The following is a 22,829-nucleotide window of genomic DNA, read 5'->3' on the forward strand; positions in this document are numbered from 1 at the left end:
GTGTTTTGAGTTGATCAAAGCCTGATTAGAGTGTGGCACCAGTGTCTTCAATATTGAACCTTTTCACAATATTCTAATTTTCTGAGATACTGATTTTGGGGTTTTCATTAGTTGTCAGTTATAATCATCAAAATTAAAAGGAATGAACACTTGAAATGTATCAGTCTGTGTGTAATGAATGAATATAATATCCAAATTTCACTTTTTGAATGGATTACTGAAATAAATCAACTTTTTGATGATATTCTAATTATATGACCAGCACCTGTGTACATAAACAAGATGTTTATTTGATATTTAACTGGCCAAACTGGCTTTTGGCTGTTAAAAATAATAACTAACCATCTGAAATTAATGGCAACAACTGCACAGTTCACTAAACAATCAACACACTTTCAACAATCCAAAAAAAGATGTTTGGCTATTTATTTAGTTTTGTTTTTAAATTCGGTGTAAAGAAAGAAGGTATTTACCAGAGAAACTAAACAAAATCAAAACCAATTAATTATTCTAAAATGTTAAATCAAATAATCTTTAGTGCAACGAGTAAAACAAAGATGCTACAGCAGGTCTTTTTAAAATCAAATCAATGTTAATTTAAGGTAACACAAAAATGATCATCCTATACAGAATGTTTACCTCTAGCTTTTCAAAAGTGCATGCAAGTTCTTCTTTACAAAAAAAAGCATTTCAGCTTAGTCAGGTTGTAAAGTTTTCCCACACTTGTTATATGCTAGGGTCTCAGACAGGATTTCTGTCATTAATTTAAGTTTCAGTTAAAGAAAACGTACAAAGATTGTGTGTGGTCTGATTTCTCTTTCACAAAACCCGTCACTTAATGAGATAAGGATAAACACCAGTAATCAATACATAATATATGTAATAATAATACCCATATAATCACTATTAAATAGAACACAAACCATTCAATACGACAGGACACTTATAATTGCATTCAAATATGTATAATCACAAGATGCACAATTTCAAGTATTTCAAAATTGCTTTTTTTTTTGGTTAGAGAGAAGAAAAAAAATTTCTGTTCAATAATTGTCCTGCCACAAAACAGACAACAAAAAAGAAATAAAATTAGTCCAGTTCAAAAGACAATCAGTAATCCACAGCTAAAATAGTTCAAACAGTCAGTAAGATGAAAAGATGTAATAAGAAAAATTTCCCTATCGAAAACAGTCAACAGTCAAGTCACGTCAAACAGTCATCCAGTGCAGGCTAATTCGCAAGGCCATCTTTTTGTGAGCAGCACATCATCCAGATAAAGGTTGCTAACCCTTAACCCTAACTAGGGGCTGGACTAAAGACGTCGCCATCTTGATTCGGGCACTTATCTTATGATGACTGTAGATTCATTTAATATAGATATTTTTTGATATTTGTGGATAATGATCTCAGAGTTATTTTACAGATGAATGATGACTGATTAATGTAGGACAAATAAACTTTTCATTGCAATTTATTTATTTATTTCATGATGACATCGTCACAACATGTTAGTCTGTTACGTTTCTCATCAACACGTGAGAAGCTGAGCTGAAAATACAAACGTTCACTGTCTACGCTAGTGCAGGAAAGCGGCCGCTACACTAACGGCTGCTCTTTATCTGTGCCTCAGACAGGTAAAGTTACCTCTGCGTTTCCAGTACAATGCTTACAAACAAATTACATTTTCGTGAATGATTGTAGTCTGTATCAGATTGTGAATGTTATGTAGTCTGTGCACGCAGGCGACTTCCGAAAAAATAGCCAAAAAACAAAAACAAAAAAAAAACCAGTTCCAAATTAATGTCCGGTCAATTGGTGCATCCCTAGTTGCAACATCCCATAATGTACCTCAAACTGAGTAGTGTATCACTGAGAAACGTCCCGCTCGAGTCGTCCTTGCAATTGAGGTTCGGGTTTGAATAACTAGTTCTTCCAGTGTTTCATCATCGCACTCGCGTCAGATTGATATGGTAAAATCGTCGTCATTGTTCGTTACTGTGTTTAGTTTGCAGTGTAGGAAGCCTCAGGACACGCAGAGCTGATGTTGCTATGGCAATGGGCGGTTTTGTTTTAGACACGCGCTGCACGCGGTAGACCAATCACAACAGACCGAGCTGTCTGGCCAATCAGAGCAGAGTAGACCAATCACAACAGACCGAGCTGTCTGGCCAATCAGAGCAGAGTAGACCAATCACAACAGACCGAGCTGTCTGGCCAAACACAACTGTCTGGCCAACTGTCTGGCCAATCAGAGCAGAGTTGACCAAACACAACAGACTGAGCTGTCTGGCCAGTCAGAGCAGAGTAGACCAATCACAACAGACCGAGCTGTCTGGCCAGTCAGAGCAGAATAGACCAATCACAACAGACTGAGCTGTCTGGCCAGTCAGAGCAGAGTAGACCAATCACAACAGACCGAGCTGTCTGGCCAGTCAGAGCAGAATAGACCAATCACAACAGACTGAGCTGTCTGACCAATCAGAGCAGAATAGACCAATCACAACAGACTGAGCTGTCTGGCCAATCAGAGCAGAGTAGACCAATCACAACAGACTGAGCTGTCTGGCCAGTCAGAGCAGAATAGACCAATAACAACAGAGTGAGCTGTCTGGCCAAACACAACAGACCGAGCTGTCTGGCCAATCAGAGCAGAGTGGACCAATCACAACAAACCGAACTGTCTGGCCAGTCAGAGCAGAATAGACCAATCACAACAAACCGAGCTGTCTGGCCAATCAGAGCAGAGTAGACCAATCACAACAGACCGAGCTGTCTGGCCAATCAGAGCAGAGTAGACCAATCACAACAGACCGAGCTGTCTGGCCAATCAGAGCAGAGTAGACCAATCACAACAGACCGAGCTGTCTGGCCAAACACAACTGTCTGGCCAACTGTCTGGCCAATCAGAGCAGAGTTGACCAAACACAACAGACTGAGCTGTCTGGCCAGTCAGAGCAGAGTAGACCAATCACAACAGACCGAGCTGTCTGGCCAGTCAGAGCAGAATAGACCAATCACAACAGACTGAGCTGTCTGGCCAGTCAGAGCAGAGTAGACCAATCACAACAGACCGAGCTGTCTGGCCAGTCAGAGCAGAATAGACCAATCACAACAGACTGAGCTGTCTGACCAATCAGAGCAGAATAGACCAATCACAACAGACTGAGCTGTCTGGCCAATCAGAGCAGAGTAGACCAATCACAACAGACTGAGCTGTCTGGCCAGTCAGAGCAGAATAGACCAATAACAACAGAGTGAGCTGTCTGGCCAAACACAACAGACCGAGCTGTCTGGCCAATCAGAGCAGAGTGGACCAATCACAACAAACCGAACTGTCTGGCCAGTCAGAGCAGAATAGACCAATCACAACAAACCGAGCTGTCTGGCCAGTCAGAGCAGAGTAGCTCGTGGAAAGGAGGGATTTAGAGAGATTGATTAATCTGAGTCGTTTGAGAATCATTGAAAATGTGGAGATGTGCAAATGTATATTATGAGGAAATTAAACAGTTTTTTGACCTGTAATGCATGTAAACCTGTTGCAGGAGACTCCAAAACAACATTAGGAAACTTTATAATAGCATAGTGGGGCACTTTAAGAAAAAGACTACACCGCACTGATCGAGACAGGAGTATCTCTGTGCATTTCAGAATGAAGGCAAAAAGCTTCTCTAAATTGCTGCAACATTATTATAGGACCTTCTTCCTCAAGCAGAAGCTGACGACCTGCAGGCGTAACCCATGGCTCTTACGATATACAGTCTCAATGTATACTGTACATGTTTATATTAGATATTTTCAAGAATGTTGTTGCTGCTTTTTCACGTAATTAATAATTCTTATTTTTTTCTCCATCTTCTCTTCTATGATGATGAGGGCGGGGCTTTAACCTGTCACTCACATGAGATCAGCCAATAGCAAACCACAACTAGCCAATCAATTCCCCACAGATACAATCAAGCCCCGCCCACATTTGTTCTTGTTCCAGAAGCGTTTCACTCGATACACGACACAATACAGGAGAGAAGAGACAAGCTCATCTTTCCTTTCATGACGACTTTAACATTGCTAACAGTGCTAAGCTGATAAAATTTTGCAATCAACCATCCTTGTGCAGTAAGCCTGAGGAAGGGCTAAGCTAATAATATTTTGATACGATATAAGTGTGTGAGATTAATAAATGTTTCGAGTTCATATTGGACTTTTATCCGACGCATCTTTGAATGATTCTGGTGTGCGAGGCATCATATTTTCTATAAGGTAATTATTTTGACAGCACAGTGTACACGGGAATTATTACAGTATATCCAACGCATTCTCATCCTTTGGCGTCATATGTGACGCCATATGACAAAACGGCGAAATACTACGCACATGGCACCCTTTATCGTCAATATAACATGCACTGTGATGGGTAGGTTTAGGTGTGGGGTAGGGTCTGCGTCTCATATTCACGCTAAAGGATGCCAGTCAACTTTATGACGCCTTGGGTTCGCGTGTTATATTCACGCTAAAGGGTGCCATGTGCGTAGTATTTCGCCGTTTTGTCATATGGCGTCACATATGCCGCCAAAGGATGAGAACGGGCTCGTATATCTGATGTTCATCAATAGTAACGAGGAACAATAAAATGTAATATTAAAATGCTCTTAAAATAAGAATAATTAACAATAAATCATCTTCTGCTTGAATATATAAGCAGTGTTTCTTTGAATTATTTTGTTTCTGTTCCTTGAAATAACGAAACATGTCCATTGGGTCAAACTTTATTTTAAAAAAGTGTTTTCAAGAATCTGTATGACTTTAACACAATTAAAGAAAATTAACACAATTATCACAGAAAAAAACATTTAGCTTCAAACCAGACATTCAATAAAGCCTATGTAACACTTCATCATTGCTTAACCCTATGTGACCCATTCTTCATTTAGTTCATTATACGATAAATTCAAATGCACTAATTTAAACTGCAGTGAGAAAATCCACGTATTTGTGTCTTAATACAATTCAATTTCACGTAATATTGACCGTTAACACATCACACAAGAAAAAATGACATGGTACTTGTATATGTGCGTGAAACTATATATATATATATATATATATGACTATATATGATAACTGGAAATCTTACTGATGGAAGGAGAAACACTGATGAGCTCTACATGTACATTAGTACAGCTATGCCTTGCAATAATCTTTTAGAAAGTTTCGAAAGATTATTTTGTTGTTGCCTGGATCTTTACCAGTAAAGCTGCATCTAATTCATCTTTACACTGAATAAGCTCTCAGAAGAAATATATATATATATATATATATTTAAATAAAGGGAAAAAAGATTCCTAAATCCTGTTCTGAATAATTTAATAGAGCACTATTCTGCTGTTTCCATTAGTGTTTAGTGTGTAGTGTTCATCTGTGTTTAGTGTGTAGTGTTCATCTGTGTTTATGTGTAATGTTGTGTTTGATCATGAGAAAGCTCCAGTTCTTCTCTATATCAGTGTCAGTGTTTCTGAACTCCTGAAACGCCTCCATTGTATCTTGAGGTTCTTCCGGGAACGAACACGTCACAATATTCCTCATTATAATAATTAATACGCAGAATAAAGGGGCGGGGCCTGGTTGAGTTAGTTAGCAGTGTGTTAAACTGGTGGTTATGGTAAGGGGCGGAGCATTTCCCAAACACACTCGAAGCGCTCGACCAATCACAACCCACTGCTCCAGCCGACCAATCAAAGCACAGTGTGCTTTTCAGAAGGAGGGGCTTCATAGAGACAGGAAGTAAACAGGAGTGTGTTTCCCGAAAGCATCGTTAGCCAACTATATTCGCAAGTTCTGTCGTTATCAGCAGTTCAACGAGTTGGTGTTTTCCGAAACCATCGTTCCAACGAACATTCGCAAGCAGCATCACAAATGTGTGTTTTTGAAACGACAGCTCTCGACCTGTGGAGAAGCAGAGTTTCTTGTTTTCATGACACGTGGACTCAATAAATCCTGATCTTGAGCAACAGAAGCAAGCTGACATTCAGTACAATCTGTGTCTTTTATTTAGAATTCGTACTAATGTCATTTACGTCTTTTAGTTTTTCAAGAGATTTAAAGTGTAGTTTCTGAAGACTGCGCATGTGTGATCCTGCTCTAGTACGTAAGATCGAGTCTATGAGTGAATCTGGAAATAAAGCAAAATAACTGAGAAAAATAAGAAATAGTCCTCAGATTTCATGTCTGTAATTTATAGCAAAACATCTAGCGTTAATTTGATCTCAAACGGTTTCATTAAAAGTAGTTATTACTCCACACGTGTGTGACATCATTAACCAAAGTGGTTGAACGACCTGTTTGCGACAATATGGTTTCGGGAAACAGTCGTGACTAGCTAGTTGATTTCTTCACCGATGCATCGCACTATAGTAGTGAAGCAGTGAGTTACGTCACTGTACGGGAAACACAGTCCTGAGCGTTACTGACAGACTGGGAAGAGTAGGAGCCGCAACAATGGGAAAATAATCAACATTCAAGCAGGAAAACCTGTTCTAGTAGAGCCTGAAAACAACAAGACTTTGTAGAAGAGCAAAATAGGTCTGCTTTAAAAATTGTAAAGATATTTCTGTTCTCTAAAATGTTGAATAAGCAGTTTCATTTACAATGCTCAGGACTATATTATATTAAATGTGTTAGTATCCAATGTTAATTCTGTAATACTAGACCAACTCTCATTTGATCAGGAATTCTCCATCCAGAAGAGTGTGATCTGAGCGTGAGCCTGAATTATTTTCCTTTTCAATGCATTTTCCATTCATTTCTCAAGAACGTACAGTGAAGCGCTAAAGTCTGCGAGCGTGAGGTGATGAAACGCTTTACACGTCTTCTCTCGGGCGAGTGTTGTGGGATTCAGACTCGAAAACATCATCTTCCAATCCTTCTTCTATTGGCTTCATAGTCGTGGAGGCTTTTGGCAGAGGATTTTTCTCTGGAGAGAGAGAGAAACACAACGCTAGTTGTCAATGTTCAAAGTTATTTCATGATAACAGTATCTGGTTACATATTAAGATTCAAGTGTAAGGTTTCATAAAGTCATTGGAGGCAAAACGTCTTATCATTCTCTTAAGAAGGTATTAACTGTTTCCACAGCTCAACAATATCATCACAGTATTGTGAATAAAATCACTCAAACAATAGAATTACCACTCTGTTAAATACACTCTGTGCATGTTATATATCACACTACACTTTTTGTTCTGTTGACTTGTTCCATTCATACGAATGTGAACGCGGGAGATCGGAGAACGCAGATTCCTAGCATTGCATTGCAGGCAAGTGGAGAAGATAGTATTTTTATTGAAGATATTATCTTTTATATGCTGAATTTATGGTTCACTGGACCGTTGGAGTGTCTGAAGTAATTCTGCATGCCCCTAGTGTGACCGTGGCAGTATTTTTATAGTGACATTGATTAATAGTGTCTGAAACACATGCTTTTAGAGTGCATTAGTTTACATACCCCTGTCATAATCTATAACTTTGCTTGCGCTCGAGAGCTGTCGCTCCAGCCACGCAAGTGTGCGATGCTTTGTGCAAATGTTTGTTGGAACTGTGGTTTCAGGAGACATTAAACTACAGTATGTTTGTAACAAATTCAAGCACCTTGTACAAACCCTGCCAAAAGTATCGTTAGCCAACTATGGTTGCAAGTTCTGTTTACTTTTGGCAATTGAAATTGAAGTCTCGGAAAACCCTTAAAACAGCACTTATGAAGAAGTACTTGAAAAGTGCTTGAATTATTGAAAGACAATATATGGGAAATGTATTTAAAATTTTATTGATAAAACAATCTTTTCACACAAAATGAACGCTGGAGCCCGTCTGATATAGATATAGAGCCATAGAATTTGATTTTACAGTGTCAGTACGAACCCTGGTTTGGGAAACACTCCTGATTAAATCACACAAGTTCAGAAAACAAGGCGTTTTTATGTCATATATTCAAGAAATTGGTTGGATTGTTTGTCACTAGCCAATGCTGAACTGGAGAAACCATGAACCCAGTGTCTTATGTAACAAGAGCCTGTACACAATGCTCAGTGCAGTTTTATATTCATGGCCTCTGAATAAATTTTTTTCCTGATAGTAGGTCGTATTCTGCCATCTATCAGCTCAACATTATATGCCATCATGCCACACATATCAGCTCGGGCACACATAAGGCATCTTTACATGCTCTAATTTTCGTCAATTGGAATGAATCCAATCTGATGAATCCTAAATATTGCGATCTAATTCATGCATTTGTTTACAATTAGTAGATTTGAGCATTTATATGTTTTTGTCCTAGTGTGTATCTCATAGTTGTATAGGGTCCGCTTATTCGCATGCTCTTCACCACTTGGCTCGATCAGGGCATCATCAGCCTGGCCCGCTTCTTTAGCCGGCCGCGCAGCCGTCGTCCAGGTGGTGATAGATGATTAGCCATTTTACCACTGTCTCATCGCCACTTCTGATGACGTGGCCATACCAGCGGAGTTGGGCTTCACGCATCTTATCAACTATTGGCGCCACGCGCCTTCGGACATCTTTGTTCATGACGCGGGACTAGTGGAGCATCTTCATCAGCTTGGAAGATGTCATCGGGAATAGAAGTGACCAGGGCTGAGACGCCGCTAATCCGCGCTGGATGACGCTGGAGGTGTTGGTGAAGAGGAACTGGATCTTCGGGGCACCGGACGACGCTGGAGGTGTTGGTGTAGAGGAACTGGATCTTCGGTGCGCCGGAGGACGCTGGACGTGTTGGTGTAGAGGAGCTGGATCTTCAGGGCGCCGGACTACGCTGAAGGTGTTGGTGTAGAGGAGCTGGATCTTCAGGGCGCCGGACGACACTGGAGGTGTTGGTGTAGAGGAGCTGGATCTTCAGGGCGCCGGACGACACTGGAGGTGTTGGTGTAGAGGAGCTGGATCTTCGGGGCGCCGGACGATGCTGGAGGTTTTGGTGTAGAGGAGCTGGATCTTCGGGTGCCGGACGACGCTGGAGGTGTTTGTGTAGAGAAGCTGGACTTTCGGGGCACCGGACGACGCTGGAGGTGTTGGTGTAGAGGAGCCGGACCTTCGGGGCACCATGGGAGCGGAGGGTATGCCAGATCCCGGGGCACACGGTCAAATGCCTTCTCGAGGTCGAGGCCATGTGTACTTGCTGGCTCTTCTCTAGCAGTATAGCGGTGTGGATCGCATCAGTAGAGCCGCTTCCTCTAACAAATCCACTCTGATTGGGACTGTGGGAGACGATCTTCCGGAGACATGTCAGAGAAGGCCTTTGCCTTCACGTTGAGGGAGTGGTGCCCTCGTCAATGATCTTATTAAACAGTCGGGCAAGGACAGTCACAGCTTCCACGCCTCAGCTGGAATGTTGTCGGGTCCCGGCCCTTTCCTTTCTTTATCTTTTTGACCGCAAGCTCAACCTTGGCAGAACTGATCTGTGGTACCGGCCCAGGGATGAGGCGGCGCTTGTGATCAGTGGATGCGGGAACTCCTTGTTGCACATCGAGTCACAGTACTCTTTCCAGTGTTGCAGAATGATGGTGGGATCACGGAGGACTTGCTGGTCTTTGATATTCATATATTCATCGTGGATTTTGTAGATCCGGTTGGCTCCTTCAGGCGTGTCGAGCTGGACATAAAGATCGGCCCTTCTTCGCTATCCACTTCTGTCGTCTGCACTCATGCCAGTCATTGGCCACCCGTGAGACACGCCACAACTTGAACGCGGCCTTCTTCGCTTTGTAGCTTCTTGTAGCTCGTCGGTCCACCACCAGTCCTCCCTGTCTACGAATCATCGCCCTGGCTTGGTCGCAATCGAGGCACTCACGGATCGTCTGATGTCGCGTTCTGTAGTGTTACAAATTTATTAAAATATTTAATTTAAGGTTCCAGTACAATTGTATTTTAACTGAGAAAGTTCTGCACACTGTTTTCCATTTCAAGGCATAGATGAGATTCAAAGAAGATTAAGTCAAGCAATTCAGGTGTCTGACATTAGCTTTTGTCTGTATGCACTTCCTGGCCATTAAGCTCAAGATACAGCGGTGTCTTTGTCTCTATGATAATGTGAAGGTATGGGTGATACAATCAGGCTGATTGGATTATGATTGGTAACACTCTCAGTATGGGGCAGGTTCCTAAACCTGTATACTTCATTTACATGCTTTGTTCAGATTGTCTCCATCTATATGTAAATCCCTCCCCCTTGAAAAGATATAAACACTGTGTTTTAGCTATTGATTTCAGACTTGGATGATGACTACAGCATTGCAACAGCAAAGTCCTCAATAAAGAGTAACTTCTGCTTTGAAAGATATCCCAACGTCTCCTGCTCTTTAGTTCTAAGTCTTCTACACTTAAGAAGAAAAAGGTTTACAACAGTTCACACCAAACGCGAATAGAGCATCAAATTCACGTCTATCGCGTCTAGTTGGACGCTTGAACATTTTGAATCTATTCGCGCGTCCAAAGCGAAATTGACGTGCATAAAAAGCAAAAAATTGATGTGCGTCTGATGTGAAATCCGCTTCTTGGGGGAGGGGCGAGTGCTATGCGGTTGTCTGTTTGCAAGATGGCTGATGTTGATCGAGCATTCATCGAGAGTCACCGCTCTGTATTTGCTCTGGAGAGCAGAACAGCGGTGTAGGGGTCATCGTCGCCGTACTGGGGTCCACCAGACCCTCCGGAGGCATTCCCATGTGTGACGAGTTTCACCAGTTGCTCCAGGAGCTGCGCCTGGATAACGGCGTACTCCCGCCTGTCCCGCGGCCAGTTTGTTGACCTGTTGTCCCGCATCAGAGCGAGGATCACCCTCGCCCTCACACACTTAATCTGCCATTTATTTTTGTTTTGATGATAAATGCAGCCAGTTTCCAAAAGTGATTAACCTGTCCGGTGATTTTTTTTTCTCACACAACACTGTCCAGACACAAACTATGTTCTTGCACTAAAGTATGTTGGTTGTCTTTACATTAGAATAATAATGTTTCATATAATCTAGATTAGATATAGAATAAATAGCATTCAATACAAAATTAATATGTCTCATATATTGAAGTTTTTATGTGGTCAAATATTTACTTCACCACGTGACCGCAGCAAGCAGGCTCCTGATTGGTTAACGCAGTGGGAACAGACACCAAAGTTCAGATTTTTCAACTTGGGCGTCAGAAGTGAATTCACGTCAAACGTGAATGCACCAAAAAAAATCATTTGCGCGTAATGAGTGAATTTGCGTCTACCGCGCTAAACGCCTCATTCACGCCACAGGACCTCTAGACACACGTGAACTCGTCTTTACATTGAAATCACTCGCACCAGAAGCTCTATTCGCGTATGGTGTGAATGCACCATTAGTCATGTTTGAGTGTTTCAACAGGCTGGTGTGTGTTGAGCGTGGCGGACAGTTGTATTGTCGTCTCGGGCGGGCGCCACCACTCGATCTCAGGACCGGTAAGTCGAGCGCGGGGTCGGAGGTCGAGGTTCAGCCGGAGGTCAAGGGCTAGTCGCCGGTGTTGTCTCAGATGGAATCACCTTGGCATCCGTGACCAGCTTGAAGTCGCGCTGTCGTATAAGCCAGTGGTTCTCAAACCTGTCCTAGGGACCCCTCACCACTGCACATTTTGTATGTTTCCCTCATCAGACACACCTAATTCACTGTACTAATGAGCTGATAAGTTGAATCAGGTGTGTTAGGTGAGGGAACCACTGGTACAAGCCAATAATCAATCTGGGTCGATCGTCCACCGCTTGTTCATTTATATGTATTCCCAACAAAACCAGTAGCAGCCAGTCACTGCTTTCAGAACTGGATCAGTGTTAAGCAGCAATGTGTGATCTGCATGTTCTGTGTTGTGTTCATGCTTGTTTGTCCTCTTCTTTGTTGGTGGATAATTTGTATATCTAGTCTGCCATGACAAAATATATTACGATTGTCATATCTATTAAATACCTACTGCAATGTATCAAACCGTAATGGCACATGGTGTTGGGAAAAAAATATTGTATTATTTTTCAAAGCTTTCATGTTCACCAGGAAACTGTCTTTGCATGCAAAAGCTTGGTGTAAATCTAAATTAAAGTAAAGTTAAATTAAATCTGCAAGGGCTTTATAAACTTAGGGGTATGCAAACCTCAACTCTATATATGCTGAAGAACATGTACAGTACATTAACAGCAGAAGCTGACTGTACATTATCCCTCATCATACTCATTAATAAAGATATGAAGAAGTGATGTGAATTGAAAAAAGAGTGATAGAAAAGACGTGAAACTATCTATGTACATGTAACACACTCACTGGCCACTGTTGAAGTGAGTGTACAGTGTAGTGCTCATTATATCATGACCAGGTGAATTCAGGTGAAAATTATGGCATGATGTTATTGGAAAAATCAAATGCAGTTTGTCGTGTGTTAAAGGTTAACTTCATAACAGGTCTGGTTATCAGAAGTCACGTGTTCTGAGCACTGGAAGAGAGTTAATCTACTTTCTGGTTATGTTCAAAATGACAATTGGGTCATCTTTTGTTGGGGTTGAGGAAGAGAAAGACAGTGAGATAAAAAAGAAAGCATCTTACAGCCCGTCAGGCCCGATCTGAGGTCACAGCTAGAGGAGGAACAGGAGGAGAAACATCAGCACAGATTAACACACTGACAGTGGACTACTTGCACAACTACCTCTGCATTATATTTATTACATCTCGAGAGTTTCCGGTAACAGCGTTCAGCGCACATACATACATGAGAATGCAGATTATTACTATGTATACTGTAATATCTGAATCAACATGCACCAATACTACATTTATGTCATAATCATTTGTTAACAAACAAGTATTCATTACTTTAATGAGCTCATTGTTTCTGCATTATATTATTACATTTACATTTTTAGCTGACTGTGACACTTTGTATATGTACGTTTCTGAAATACATAACTTTACAGATCACTCTAAATTGTAATGTGGACTCATGCATTTTCTGTAAAGCTGCTTTTAAATTATGTGTATTGTGAAAAGCGCGATACAAATAAATGTATTTATTTTAATTAAACAATTAAAACCTCATGTTCCGTTGAGTTTGTAAAATTATGTACACAGTAATCATCAGGATATGTCTGACATCTGAAAATGACAAAAAAAAAACTTCTTGCAGACCCTCTTAGACACTTTTAGTTTGATTGGACTCGATGACTACAAGTACATTGAAAATATACATAACCGGACATAATTGTGATGTATTATATATAAACGGAAGTGTGTCAGTGCAAGTAGTCCGTTCCACAAGTTTAGTATCTATGAGCTCACGCTGGAACAGATGCAGTTCAGGTGGAGATGAAGAGTGAACGTTAGGGAAGTTTATGACAGACGTGTGTTGTGGTTTATTTAAGCATTTGTGGGCATGAAGGGTCTAATGTCAGGGTGTACAGAGGTTAGTAGGGTTGGGTATCGTTTGAATTTTAACGATTCCGATTCCAATAAGGTAAAATCATTCACATTTAGTCTTATTGCAAAATATTTAATTGTAGCTGAATATCATGAAACAAAAATCATCAGGCTAAAGAACACTTACACAAGGAACGTTTGCCTGAGGTTTAAAAACAGCAAAAAAACAACTAGCCTAACTAATATACATTTCAAGCATTATTAAAGAAAAGTAAAAACTCAGTAATTAAAGAAAAAATTAGCCAACGCAAAAAAGGATACAACTGAACAAAGATACGATTGAAATTAACAGTGTTTTAAGATTTTCAGGTATTCAGGTACAGAAACTGTAATCAAATGTAAAGTAACACTGCAGTTTATAAATAAAATAAATATAGTTACAAAAGTTATTCAGTCAAGAATGAGTGAATTTTCTGTCTTTTGTTGTTTGATTAGTGTTATTATAGAGACAGCAGGAATATTAGTGCTGTCACTTTAAGAGCTGCACAGATCCAGTATACTGATACACATGAAAACTGAAAAAAGAGTCTCTCATGCTTGAATGGTTTAAAGTCATATTGAAATGCTCACAAACGAATCGAAATTGTAATTTTATTACAAGTATCCGATTCCTGACCTCAAGTATTCGATTCCAGAATCGTTCGCAAAGACCCGCCCCCTTTGATCTTAGGCTGACCGCCTTTAGTTACTGTTGCTATGTCTGACAAGCCACGCCTCTCTCACACCACACATCATGTTCTCACACAGTGAGAAATACATTGCGGAGCAAAGAGACACGACTGAAAAGCTTACTTTTGATATGAAATAAAGTCTCAACTTTCAAATTTGGTCATTTTTATAAAGAAATTTAAACAATCAATACCGTTTTGGGCTCTTTAATGTGTCTGACAGATCGCTCAGTTAAAGCTGCTCGTGAACCGATCATCTCTTCCTTTTAGTTAATTTATAGCATCAAATAAACATGAATGAACATCAGAAGGAATGTTGTTTTAACCGCGGAAAGACGTCAGTACACTCCTGACTCTCTTGACTGCTTTGGCGGACAAAAATGGTGGATTCGGTGGATGGCGGATTACGATTGGTCAGTCTGTCTGTCAATCAAACTCACTGCGAAGGGTCAATTGGAATCGATTTTCGATTCCCAACCCTAGTGGTTAGTGCTTGAAATACAGCGGTTAGTGGTGATACTGCAGCGCGAGAGACTTACGCAGCGAGGATCCGGTGGACCCGCCTCTCAGGATCTGGTTGAGCACGTCGTCGGTGTCGCTGGTGCTCGCCATACTGTTCCTCATCTGCATCATGGAGAGCTGAGAGCACAGGCTCGGCTGCCGGTCCATCTTCTTCACAGCCTACGGTACAATCAACATCACTTCACTCAGTGCCAGCTGACACACACATGAACACAGACAGCAACATGAGCCGCTTTACAACGCAGGAACTTTGGGCTGGTTCTCGTGTGTTTACACCAAAGTTTCGGGTGAATATTTCCCCCTCCCAGAATGTTTGAAGAACGATGAAATGGGACGTTTCCTTAACGTTCACATAACCAAGAAAAAAACAGAGATGCACAATATATCAGTATTGGCCGATATATGATCATTTTTAATTTTATCGTTATCAGCCTGATAAGAAAATTTGTCCGATGATTATTTCCTTCAGCTGAGACTCTTCAGATGCGCTCTGTTCAACATGATGATTTTGAATTGCTTGAAAAATGAATGGAATCCCTTCAAAAAAGGAAAATACAGTTCAGTGCAACATGTGCAGCACAAGTCTTTCATATCGGCTACATAAAATTACAATAAGAACATTGTATATAGTGTTTGGGTCATGGCTTTTAATGGTGAGACTTTTGTTTTTGTAATCAGGCGCTCAAAAATGACATAAAAATCTGGAGAGTCTCAGCCGATGGAAATAATCATCGGACAAATTTTCTTATCAGGCTGATAACGATAAAATAAAAAAGGATCATATATCAGCCAATACTACGGACACCCCCTAGTCCCACTTTGTCAAAAAAATTAATTATAACTATCTCGTGGCCCCAAGATAGTAACTCGTGGCCTCAAGATAGTAACTCGTGGCCTCAAGATAGTATTTCGTGGCCTCAAGATAGTAACTCGTGGCCTGAAGATGGTAACTCGTGGCCTCAAGATAGTATCTCGTGGCCTCAAGATAGTAACTCGTGGCCTCAAGATAGTATCTCGTGGCCTCAAGATAGTAACTCGTGGCCTCAAGATAGTATCTCGTGGCCTCAAGATAGTAACTCGTGGCCTCAAGATGGTAACTCGTGGCCTCAAGATAGTAACTCGTGGCCTCAAGATGGTAACTCGTGGCCTCAAGATGGTAACTCGTGGCCTCAAGATAGTAACTCGTGGCCTCAAGATGGTAACTCGTGGCCTCAAGATGGTAACTCGTGGCCTCAAGATAGTAACTCGTGGCCTCAAGATGGTAACTCGTGGCCTCAAGATAGTATCTCGTGGCCTCAAGATAGTAACTCGTGGCCTCAAGATGGTAACTCGTGGCCTCAAGATAGTAACTCGTGGCCTCAAGATGGTAACTCGTGGCCTCAAGATAGTATCTCGTGGCCTCAAGATAGTATCTCGTGGCCTCAAGATAGTAACTTGTGGCCTCAAGATAGTATCTCGTGGCCTCAAGATGGTAACTCATGGCTTCAAGATAGTAACTCGTGGCCTCAAGATAGTAACTCGTGGCCTCAAGATGGTAACTCGTGGCCTCAAGATAGTATCTCGTGGCCTCAAGATAGTATCTCGTGGCCTCAAGATAGTAACTTGTGGCCTCAAGATAGTATCTCGTGGCCTCAAGATAGTAACTCGTGGCCTCAAGATAGTATCTCGTGGCCTCAAGATAGTAACTCGTGGCCTCAAGATGGTAACTCATGGCTTCAAGATAAGTAGCCTATATATAAAAGGAGAATGCACAATCGAGCAGCTTTTCTCCCCAAAGCAGAAAGTGCACGAAAAAGCTGCCACCCGCTTAAGGCACTTCTTGGTAGGCTAATAGCTAAGGATAGAGAGCATTTGATAAGGTTGTATTTTAATTTAGGGATGCGTTACCAGGATATACTGAACACACTTGCTTTGCAAGGGATTATTGTCAGTTTTAGGCAGTTAAAGGAACACTCCACCGTTTTTTGAAATTGGGGTTATTCACTGTCTCCCCAACATTTAGATAGGTGGGCAAATGCATTTTTGTCTCAGTGCATGTACTGTCTTAGTCTGGCAGCGCTGCCGAAGTAGCAGGCGAAGCACTGATACTTGGACGCAGATATATCACGCAACACCTGAAATAAAGCTTGCCACAAAGAACCGGCAAAAGTAATGATTATGCATGAAACATTTTAATTGTTTATTAGTAGACTAGTGTTTTCTATGTCAGTGGCTGCAAAGATAATGTTGACGATGCAGACTCGCCATCTTCGCAGTATTAACACGCCTATAGAGAGAAATGCACACTTCATATGAATTAGCCTACATAAGCAGAGAGTAGCCAATTTCTTGTAGTTTTTAATTGTTTTGTTTAAAAGTAGACATTTCAAGCTTTCTATAGATATATTTCTCAGGTCTGTGAGGCAAGTATCTTATACGCTGAGTTTTGGTTCATTTATGAGACGCGCTCCAGTTCACGCGCCGACGCCTCCGTGTCCTGATTATATGGTCTACTATACACTCAAGAATTATTAGGAACACCATACTAATACTGTGTTTGAACCCCTTTCGCTTTCAGAACTGCCTTAATTCTACGTGGCATTGATTCAACAAGGTGCTGAAAGCATTCTTTAGAAATGTTGGCCCATATTGATAGGATAGCATCTTGCAGCTGATGGAGAATCGTGGGTTGCACATCCAGGGCACGAAGCTCCCGTTCCACCACATCCCAAAGATGCTCTATTGAGTTGAGATCTGGTGACTGTGGGGGCCATTTTAGTGAACTTTGTCATGTTCAAGAAATGTCCAAGAAACCAATTTGAAATGATTCGAGCTTTGTGACATGGTGCATTATCCTGCTGGAGGTAGCCATCAGAGGATGGGTACATGGTGGCCATAAAGGGATGGACATGGTCAGAAACAATGCTCAGGTAGGCCGTGGCATTTAAACGATGCCCTTTAGGCACTAAGGGACCTAAAGTGTGCCAAGAAAACATCCCCCACACCATTACACCACCACCACCAGCCTGCACAGTGGTAACAAGGCATGATACATCCATGTTCTCATTCTGTTTAACCCAAATTCTGACTCTACCATCTGAATGTCTCAACAGAAATCGAGACTCATCAGACTAGGCAACATTTTTCCAGTCTTCAACTGTCCAATTTTGGTGAGCTTGTGCAAATTGTAGCCTCTTTTTCCTATTTGTAGTGGAGATGAGTGGTACGCGGTGGGGTCTTCTTCTGTTGTAGCCCATCCGTCTCAAGGTTGTGCGTGTTGTGGCTTCACAAATGCTTTGCTGCATACTTCGGTTGTAACGAGTGGTTATTTCAGTCAAAGTTGCTCTTCTATCAGCTTGAATCAGTCGGCCCATTCTCCTCTGACCTCTAGCATCAACAAGGCATTTTCGCCCACAGGACTGCCGCATACTGGATGTTTTTCCCTTTTCACACCATTCTTTGTAAACCCTAGAAATGGTTGTGCGTGAAAATCCCAGTAACTGAGCAGATTGGGAAATACTCAGACCGGCACGTCTGGCACCAACAACCATGCCACGCTCAAAATTGCTTAAATCACCTTTCTTTCCCATTCTGACATTCAGTTTGGAGTTCAGGAGATTGTCTTGACCAGGACCACACCCCTAAATGCATTGAAGCAACTGCCATGTGATTGGTTGATTAGATAATTGCATTGATAAATTGAACAGGTGTTCCTAATAATTAATAATAATATTATTTGATTATTATTCGAAAATCGCACCCCTCCACCACATGCACGCACACATGCATGTATAGGCTACACACCAGAGCATGTGAGCAAAGCGGAGCGGTGTGACGCTTAGTTATAAGTTCAAAAACTTAAGAATGCTTAAGTTTTTTACATAGTTTCATATTTATGTTTAAATAATATAATGTTGTTTTTTAATTTCATCTATGTTGATTATATGAAAAGGGAACCGAATGAGATGAATAAGATAGGATCATAAGATGACCAATATATCGGAAAACATTTGGAATGGGTCAGACATGATTTGGACCACTTATTAAGTTTTGTTTTGTAGAAAGCCTTTCTTTAAAGTTTTTGTATAAATTGTATTTTCCTTTTAATCAATGTTTCATCAACAAATTTGCCTGGATTGATAAATAAGAAGCAAATATAGTAGACAATATAATCAGGACATGGAGGCACTGGCGCGCAGGGCTGGACTGGCCATCGGGCATACCGGACATTTGCCCGGTGGGCCGACGTGCTTTTTGGGCCGATACAGATCATTCTTTAAAAGTAATATAAAAACAATTTACTCATAATACTCATAATACTTTTACATTGGCGGCCCATTCGTTTAGTTTTGCTTAATTGCCGGCGCTGAAATCTTTGTGCCGGTGTAATGCATTGGACAAAAAAAGTCAGCGTAAGTTTTTTTTTTTTCTACAGACCGGCCCATGAAACACGTAGATCAGCGGCCCATTTGTTATTTTCTTGATTGGCACTGGGCTGGTCCAATCACATCTTTAAACTCCTCCCCCTTTGGGCTCTGAGTGAGCGTGCAGTGTCAGTGTGTATCTGTCCAAATAGTCAGAGATGGAGAAGAAACGCAGAGGAATGTGCAGAGAAATAGCGTGAAAAAAAGAAACGGGCCCTTCAAGTGTCTGATGAGGATATTGAGGAGGATCAGAGAGAATGAGTGAGTGTAGAGAACTGTGGAAAGCAGAACTAGTTAACTTTCAGAACACTGAGGCGATGAGTGTTTTTACCCAGTTACCCATTACCCAGTTACGCATTATTTACACATCTGCATAGTTTATGATTACGCATTTTACTAGAATTGTAATGAGACGTGTTTGTAAACCATGTTTTACGCCAAAATAAAAGATCATGTGTTTATCTCTTTCAAGTATAGAAATTAGTACAAAACTTTTATATACAATGCTTTTGTTTTACAATATATGGCTATTACTGTCATGGAATTAACATTATAACTATTATTATGTAGTAGTGTAATGCAGACAGACACTATCACAGCTAAAAGAGTTTTGAGTTTTTCTTTGTTCAATTTCCACACTGATTATGGGTTGCAGCTCTTAATTTTTAACTCTCAAAGTGCACCAGATTGATGAATTTAACATTAAAAAGCACAAATTGTCCTTAGGGTGGCCCCCCCGAACCCCCCTAAAGGGACAGAGGTCCACCCAACACAGATTTACCAAAAATCCTGTGTCAAACACTGGTATTGCTATGCCAATGCAGCTTATGGCTTGTTTTAGGATTCATCATTGTGGAGTAGTTCGATTGTATTTTACAAATAGTAGTTATTTCATCTATTAACTCTTACTCATTCCTACTCACTCATTAGGCTACATGGCATTAGTGGTTTTAATAGGAGTTAGTATATATATTCAGGGGCGTGAAAAGATCGGTTGTGTTTATGATTATATGTAGTGGGCCAGTCTGGGCCAAAATGCCCGGGCCGATTTTTAAGTCCCAGTCCAGCGCTGCCGGCGCGTGAACTGGAGCGCGTCTCATAAATGAACCAAAACTCAGACCTGAGAAGTATATCTATAGAAAGCTTGAAATGTCTACTTTTAAACAAAACAATTAAAAACTAAAAGAAATTGGCTACTCTCTGCTTATGTAGGCTAATTCATATGAAGTGTGCATTTTTCTCTATAGGCGTGTTAATACTGCGAAGATGGCGAGTCTGCATCGTCAACATTATCTTTGCAGCCACTGACATAGAAAACACTAGTTTACTAATAAATAATTAAAATGTTTCATGCATAATCATTACTTTTGCCGGTTCTTTGTGGCAAGCTTTATTTCAGGTGTTGCGTGATATCTCTGCACCCCCCCCCCCCAATATAGTCCCAAATCAATCAAAAGCTGCTCCATTGTGCATTCTCCTTTTATTTACACTTATCTTGAGGACACGAGTTACTATCTTGAGGACACGAGTTACTATCTTGACGCCACGAGTTACTATCTTGAGGACACGAGTTACTATCTTGAGGCCATGAGATAGTTATAATTAATTTTTTTGACAAAGTGGGACTAGGGCGTCTCCGTACAATACCGATATATCGTGCATCTCTAGTTTTTTTCTTGGTTATGTGAACTTTAAGGAAACGTCCCATTTCATCGTTCTTCAAACATTCTGGGATCGTTACTTTAGAATGTTTATAATGAAACAAGTAACATTTAAAAAATGTGTGTCCAATTTTTTATATATATGAATTCATTAATCTCTAAAGTCAGATAAGTGTTTAATCATCTTGAAACAATAGACAAGAACATCACCAGTCAGTGTTTGGTTCTCATTCATTAATATTTCCCATATTTTAGTTGCTAAAATTGTGAAATAACTAATGGCATGGAATTATGTAGTAAACTATATTTGAAATTCCTCTTTGTCTTTATCCCAGCTCAAACTGTGCACTTCCTCAACCAACTTTATGAGGAGCATCCATGCTTTTAAATATTGGACTGGTTTTGTTTTTAATATGTTTTTAACAATTGTACTAGTTATCCTTCACTTATTCTCATTTGAATTAGATTCAAATTTGTATGTAGCCACATATTATATTTGTCAACAAAAATAATTAAAAAAAATAACTTTTTATAAAAGTGGGTATTTAAGATCATGAGAAACACAAAGTCAAGTTTGTCCATTTTAATATATTGTAAAATGTAATTTATTTCTGTGATCAATTTTCAGCATCATTACTCCAGTCTTCAGTGTCACATGATGCTTAATAAATCATACATAATACATTCATTTATCTTTAAAATATTTTGTAACATTACAAATGTATTTTGATCAGTTTAATGCATCCTAACTACCCAGAGGGCAAAACACCTGTATTTTAGGAAATCAGAAATGGGCTGCTGTAAAAGGTTGTCATATAAAAATGAAATCTATGATGTTGTTGTAATGTCTGTCTGTGTTCCCCCGGTCTTTGTGCTTTTGGTTCAGTCCTGTTCAGTTTTCCCGCTCCTCGTTTGTGTTCATGTATACCACGCCCCCTTGTTATCTTGTTTAGCTTGTTTGGCCTTGTATTTAAGCCCTGTGTTTCAGTCCAGTCTTTGTGAGTTCTTGTTGTTGTACCTTGATGTTGGTGGTTCTGTTCCTGAGTCTTGTGCCCTAGCCAGAGTCTTTATGTAGTTTGAGTTTATTAAATAAAGTGTGCTGCAATTGGATCCTGCTTCCTCCTTGCTTCCACCTCATCGTGACAGAAGAACTCACCGCCAATGGATCCAGCAGTTGTTAGCAACCAGGCCTTAAGGAAATTCCTATCATCTCTGTCTCAAGATGGCCAGCCCTTGGAGAGGTATGTGAGGGACTTTTTGGCGTGTTGTCATCTGGGAGCGCTAAATGACGCCCAGCTCGTGGACCTGTTTTGTAGCGGGCTGGATTGGCACATCGCTCAAGTGATGCCGGAGGATCATACTGGCTGGACCCTGAAAGGGTTTGTTGATCTGGCCCTTTCCTTGGGCGGTTCGGCACTTGCAGAGCCTGAGTTTCCCCGCGTCACGCCAGTCAGCGGGTCTGACACCGGATCGGTCTATGGGCGTTCAGGGCTGATGTCCAGCTTGGCAGATTCCCCGCTAAGGTCCGTACGGTCTGCAAGGATCACCGTCCTGCCTGAATCTCGTCCCGTCAAACCAGTTCCAGAGCCCGTCCAGCCAGAGCCCGTCCAGCCAGAGCCCGTCCAGCCAGAGCCCGTCCAGCCAGAGCCCGTCCAGCCAGAGCCCGTCCAGCCAGAGACCGTCCAGCCAGGGACCGTCCAGCCAGGGACCGTCCAGCCAGGGACCGTCCAGCCAGGGACCGTCCAGCCAGAGACCGTCCAGCCAGAGACCGTCCAGCCAGAGACCGTCCAGCCAGAGACTGTTCTCGTCACGTCTTCCCAGTCAGAGACTGATCCCGCCACGCATGCGCCGCCTGAGCCCTCAGTGACCGCAACACTAGCCATTATGGCCACAGCCATGTGGTGTGTGTGGGCTACGCACACACTTGAGCCGGTGTCCGCTGATCCTGCGCCAGAGCCCGCTGATCCTGCGCCAGAGCCCGCTGATCCTGCGCCAGAGCCCGCTGATCCTGCGCCAGAGCCCGCTGATCCTGCGCCAGAGCCCGCTGATCCTGCGCCAGAGCCCGCTGATCCTGCGCCAGAGCCCGCTGATCCTGCGCCAGAGC

The 22,829-nt window shown here is 41.5% G+C and overlaps 1 protein-coding gene across 2 annotated transcripts in view; it reads right to left on the reverse strand.

Moving 5' to 3' along the window:
* Positions 1–916: 916 nt before the first annotated feature.
* The window catches only part of LOC143705198 (popeye domain-containing protein 1), a 40,709-nt gene continuing 18,796 nt past the window's right edge, over positions 917–22,829 (reverse strand). Inside the window, exons 7-8 of one of the 2 annotated variants that reach the window (XM_077197471.1) lie at positions 14,679–14,820; positions 917–6,967 (exon numbers count right to left, since the gene is read on the reverse strand). In XM_077197471.1, the coding sequence (XP_077053586.1) occupies positions 6,855–6,967; positions 14,679–14,820 (255 nt within the window). In that variant the 3' untranslated portion in view covers positions 917–6,854. Of the gene's footprint in view, positions 6,968–12,604; positions 12,634–14,678; positions 14,821–22,829 lie in introns of those variants that run through there. The other variant, XM_077197472.1, reaches the window with a different exon arrangement.

This window comes from Siphateles boraxobius, unplaced genomic scaffold, assembly GCF_051911475.1.
Source record: "Siphateles boraxobius isolate OS27281-9 unplaced genomic scaffold, OSU_SipBor_1 110, whole genome shotgun sequence".
Classification (NCBI taxonomy): domain Eukaryota; kingdom Metazoa; phylum Chordata; class Actinopteri; order Cypriniformes; family Leuciscidae; genus Siphateles; species Siphateles boraxobius.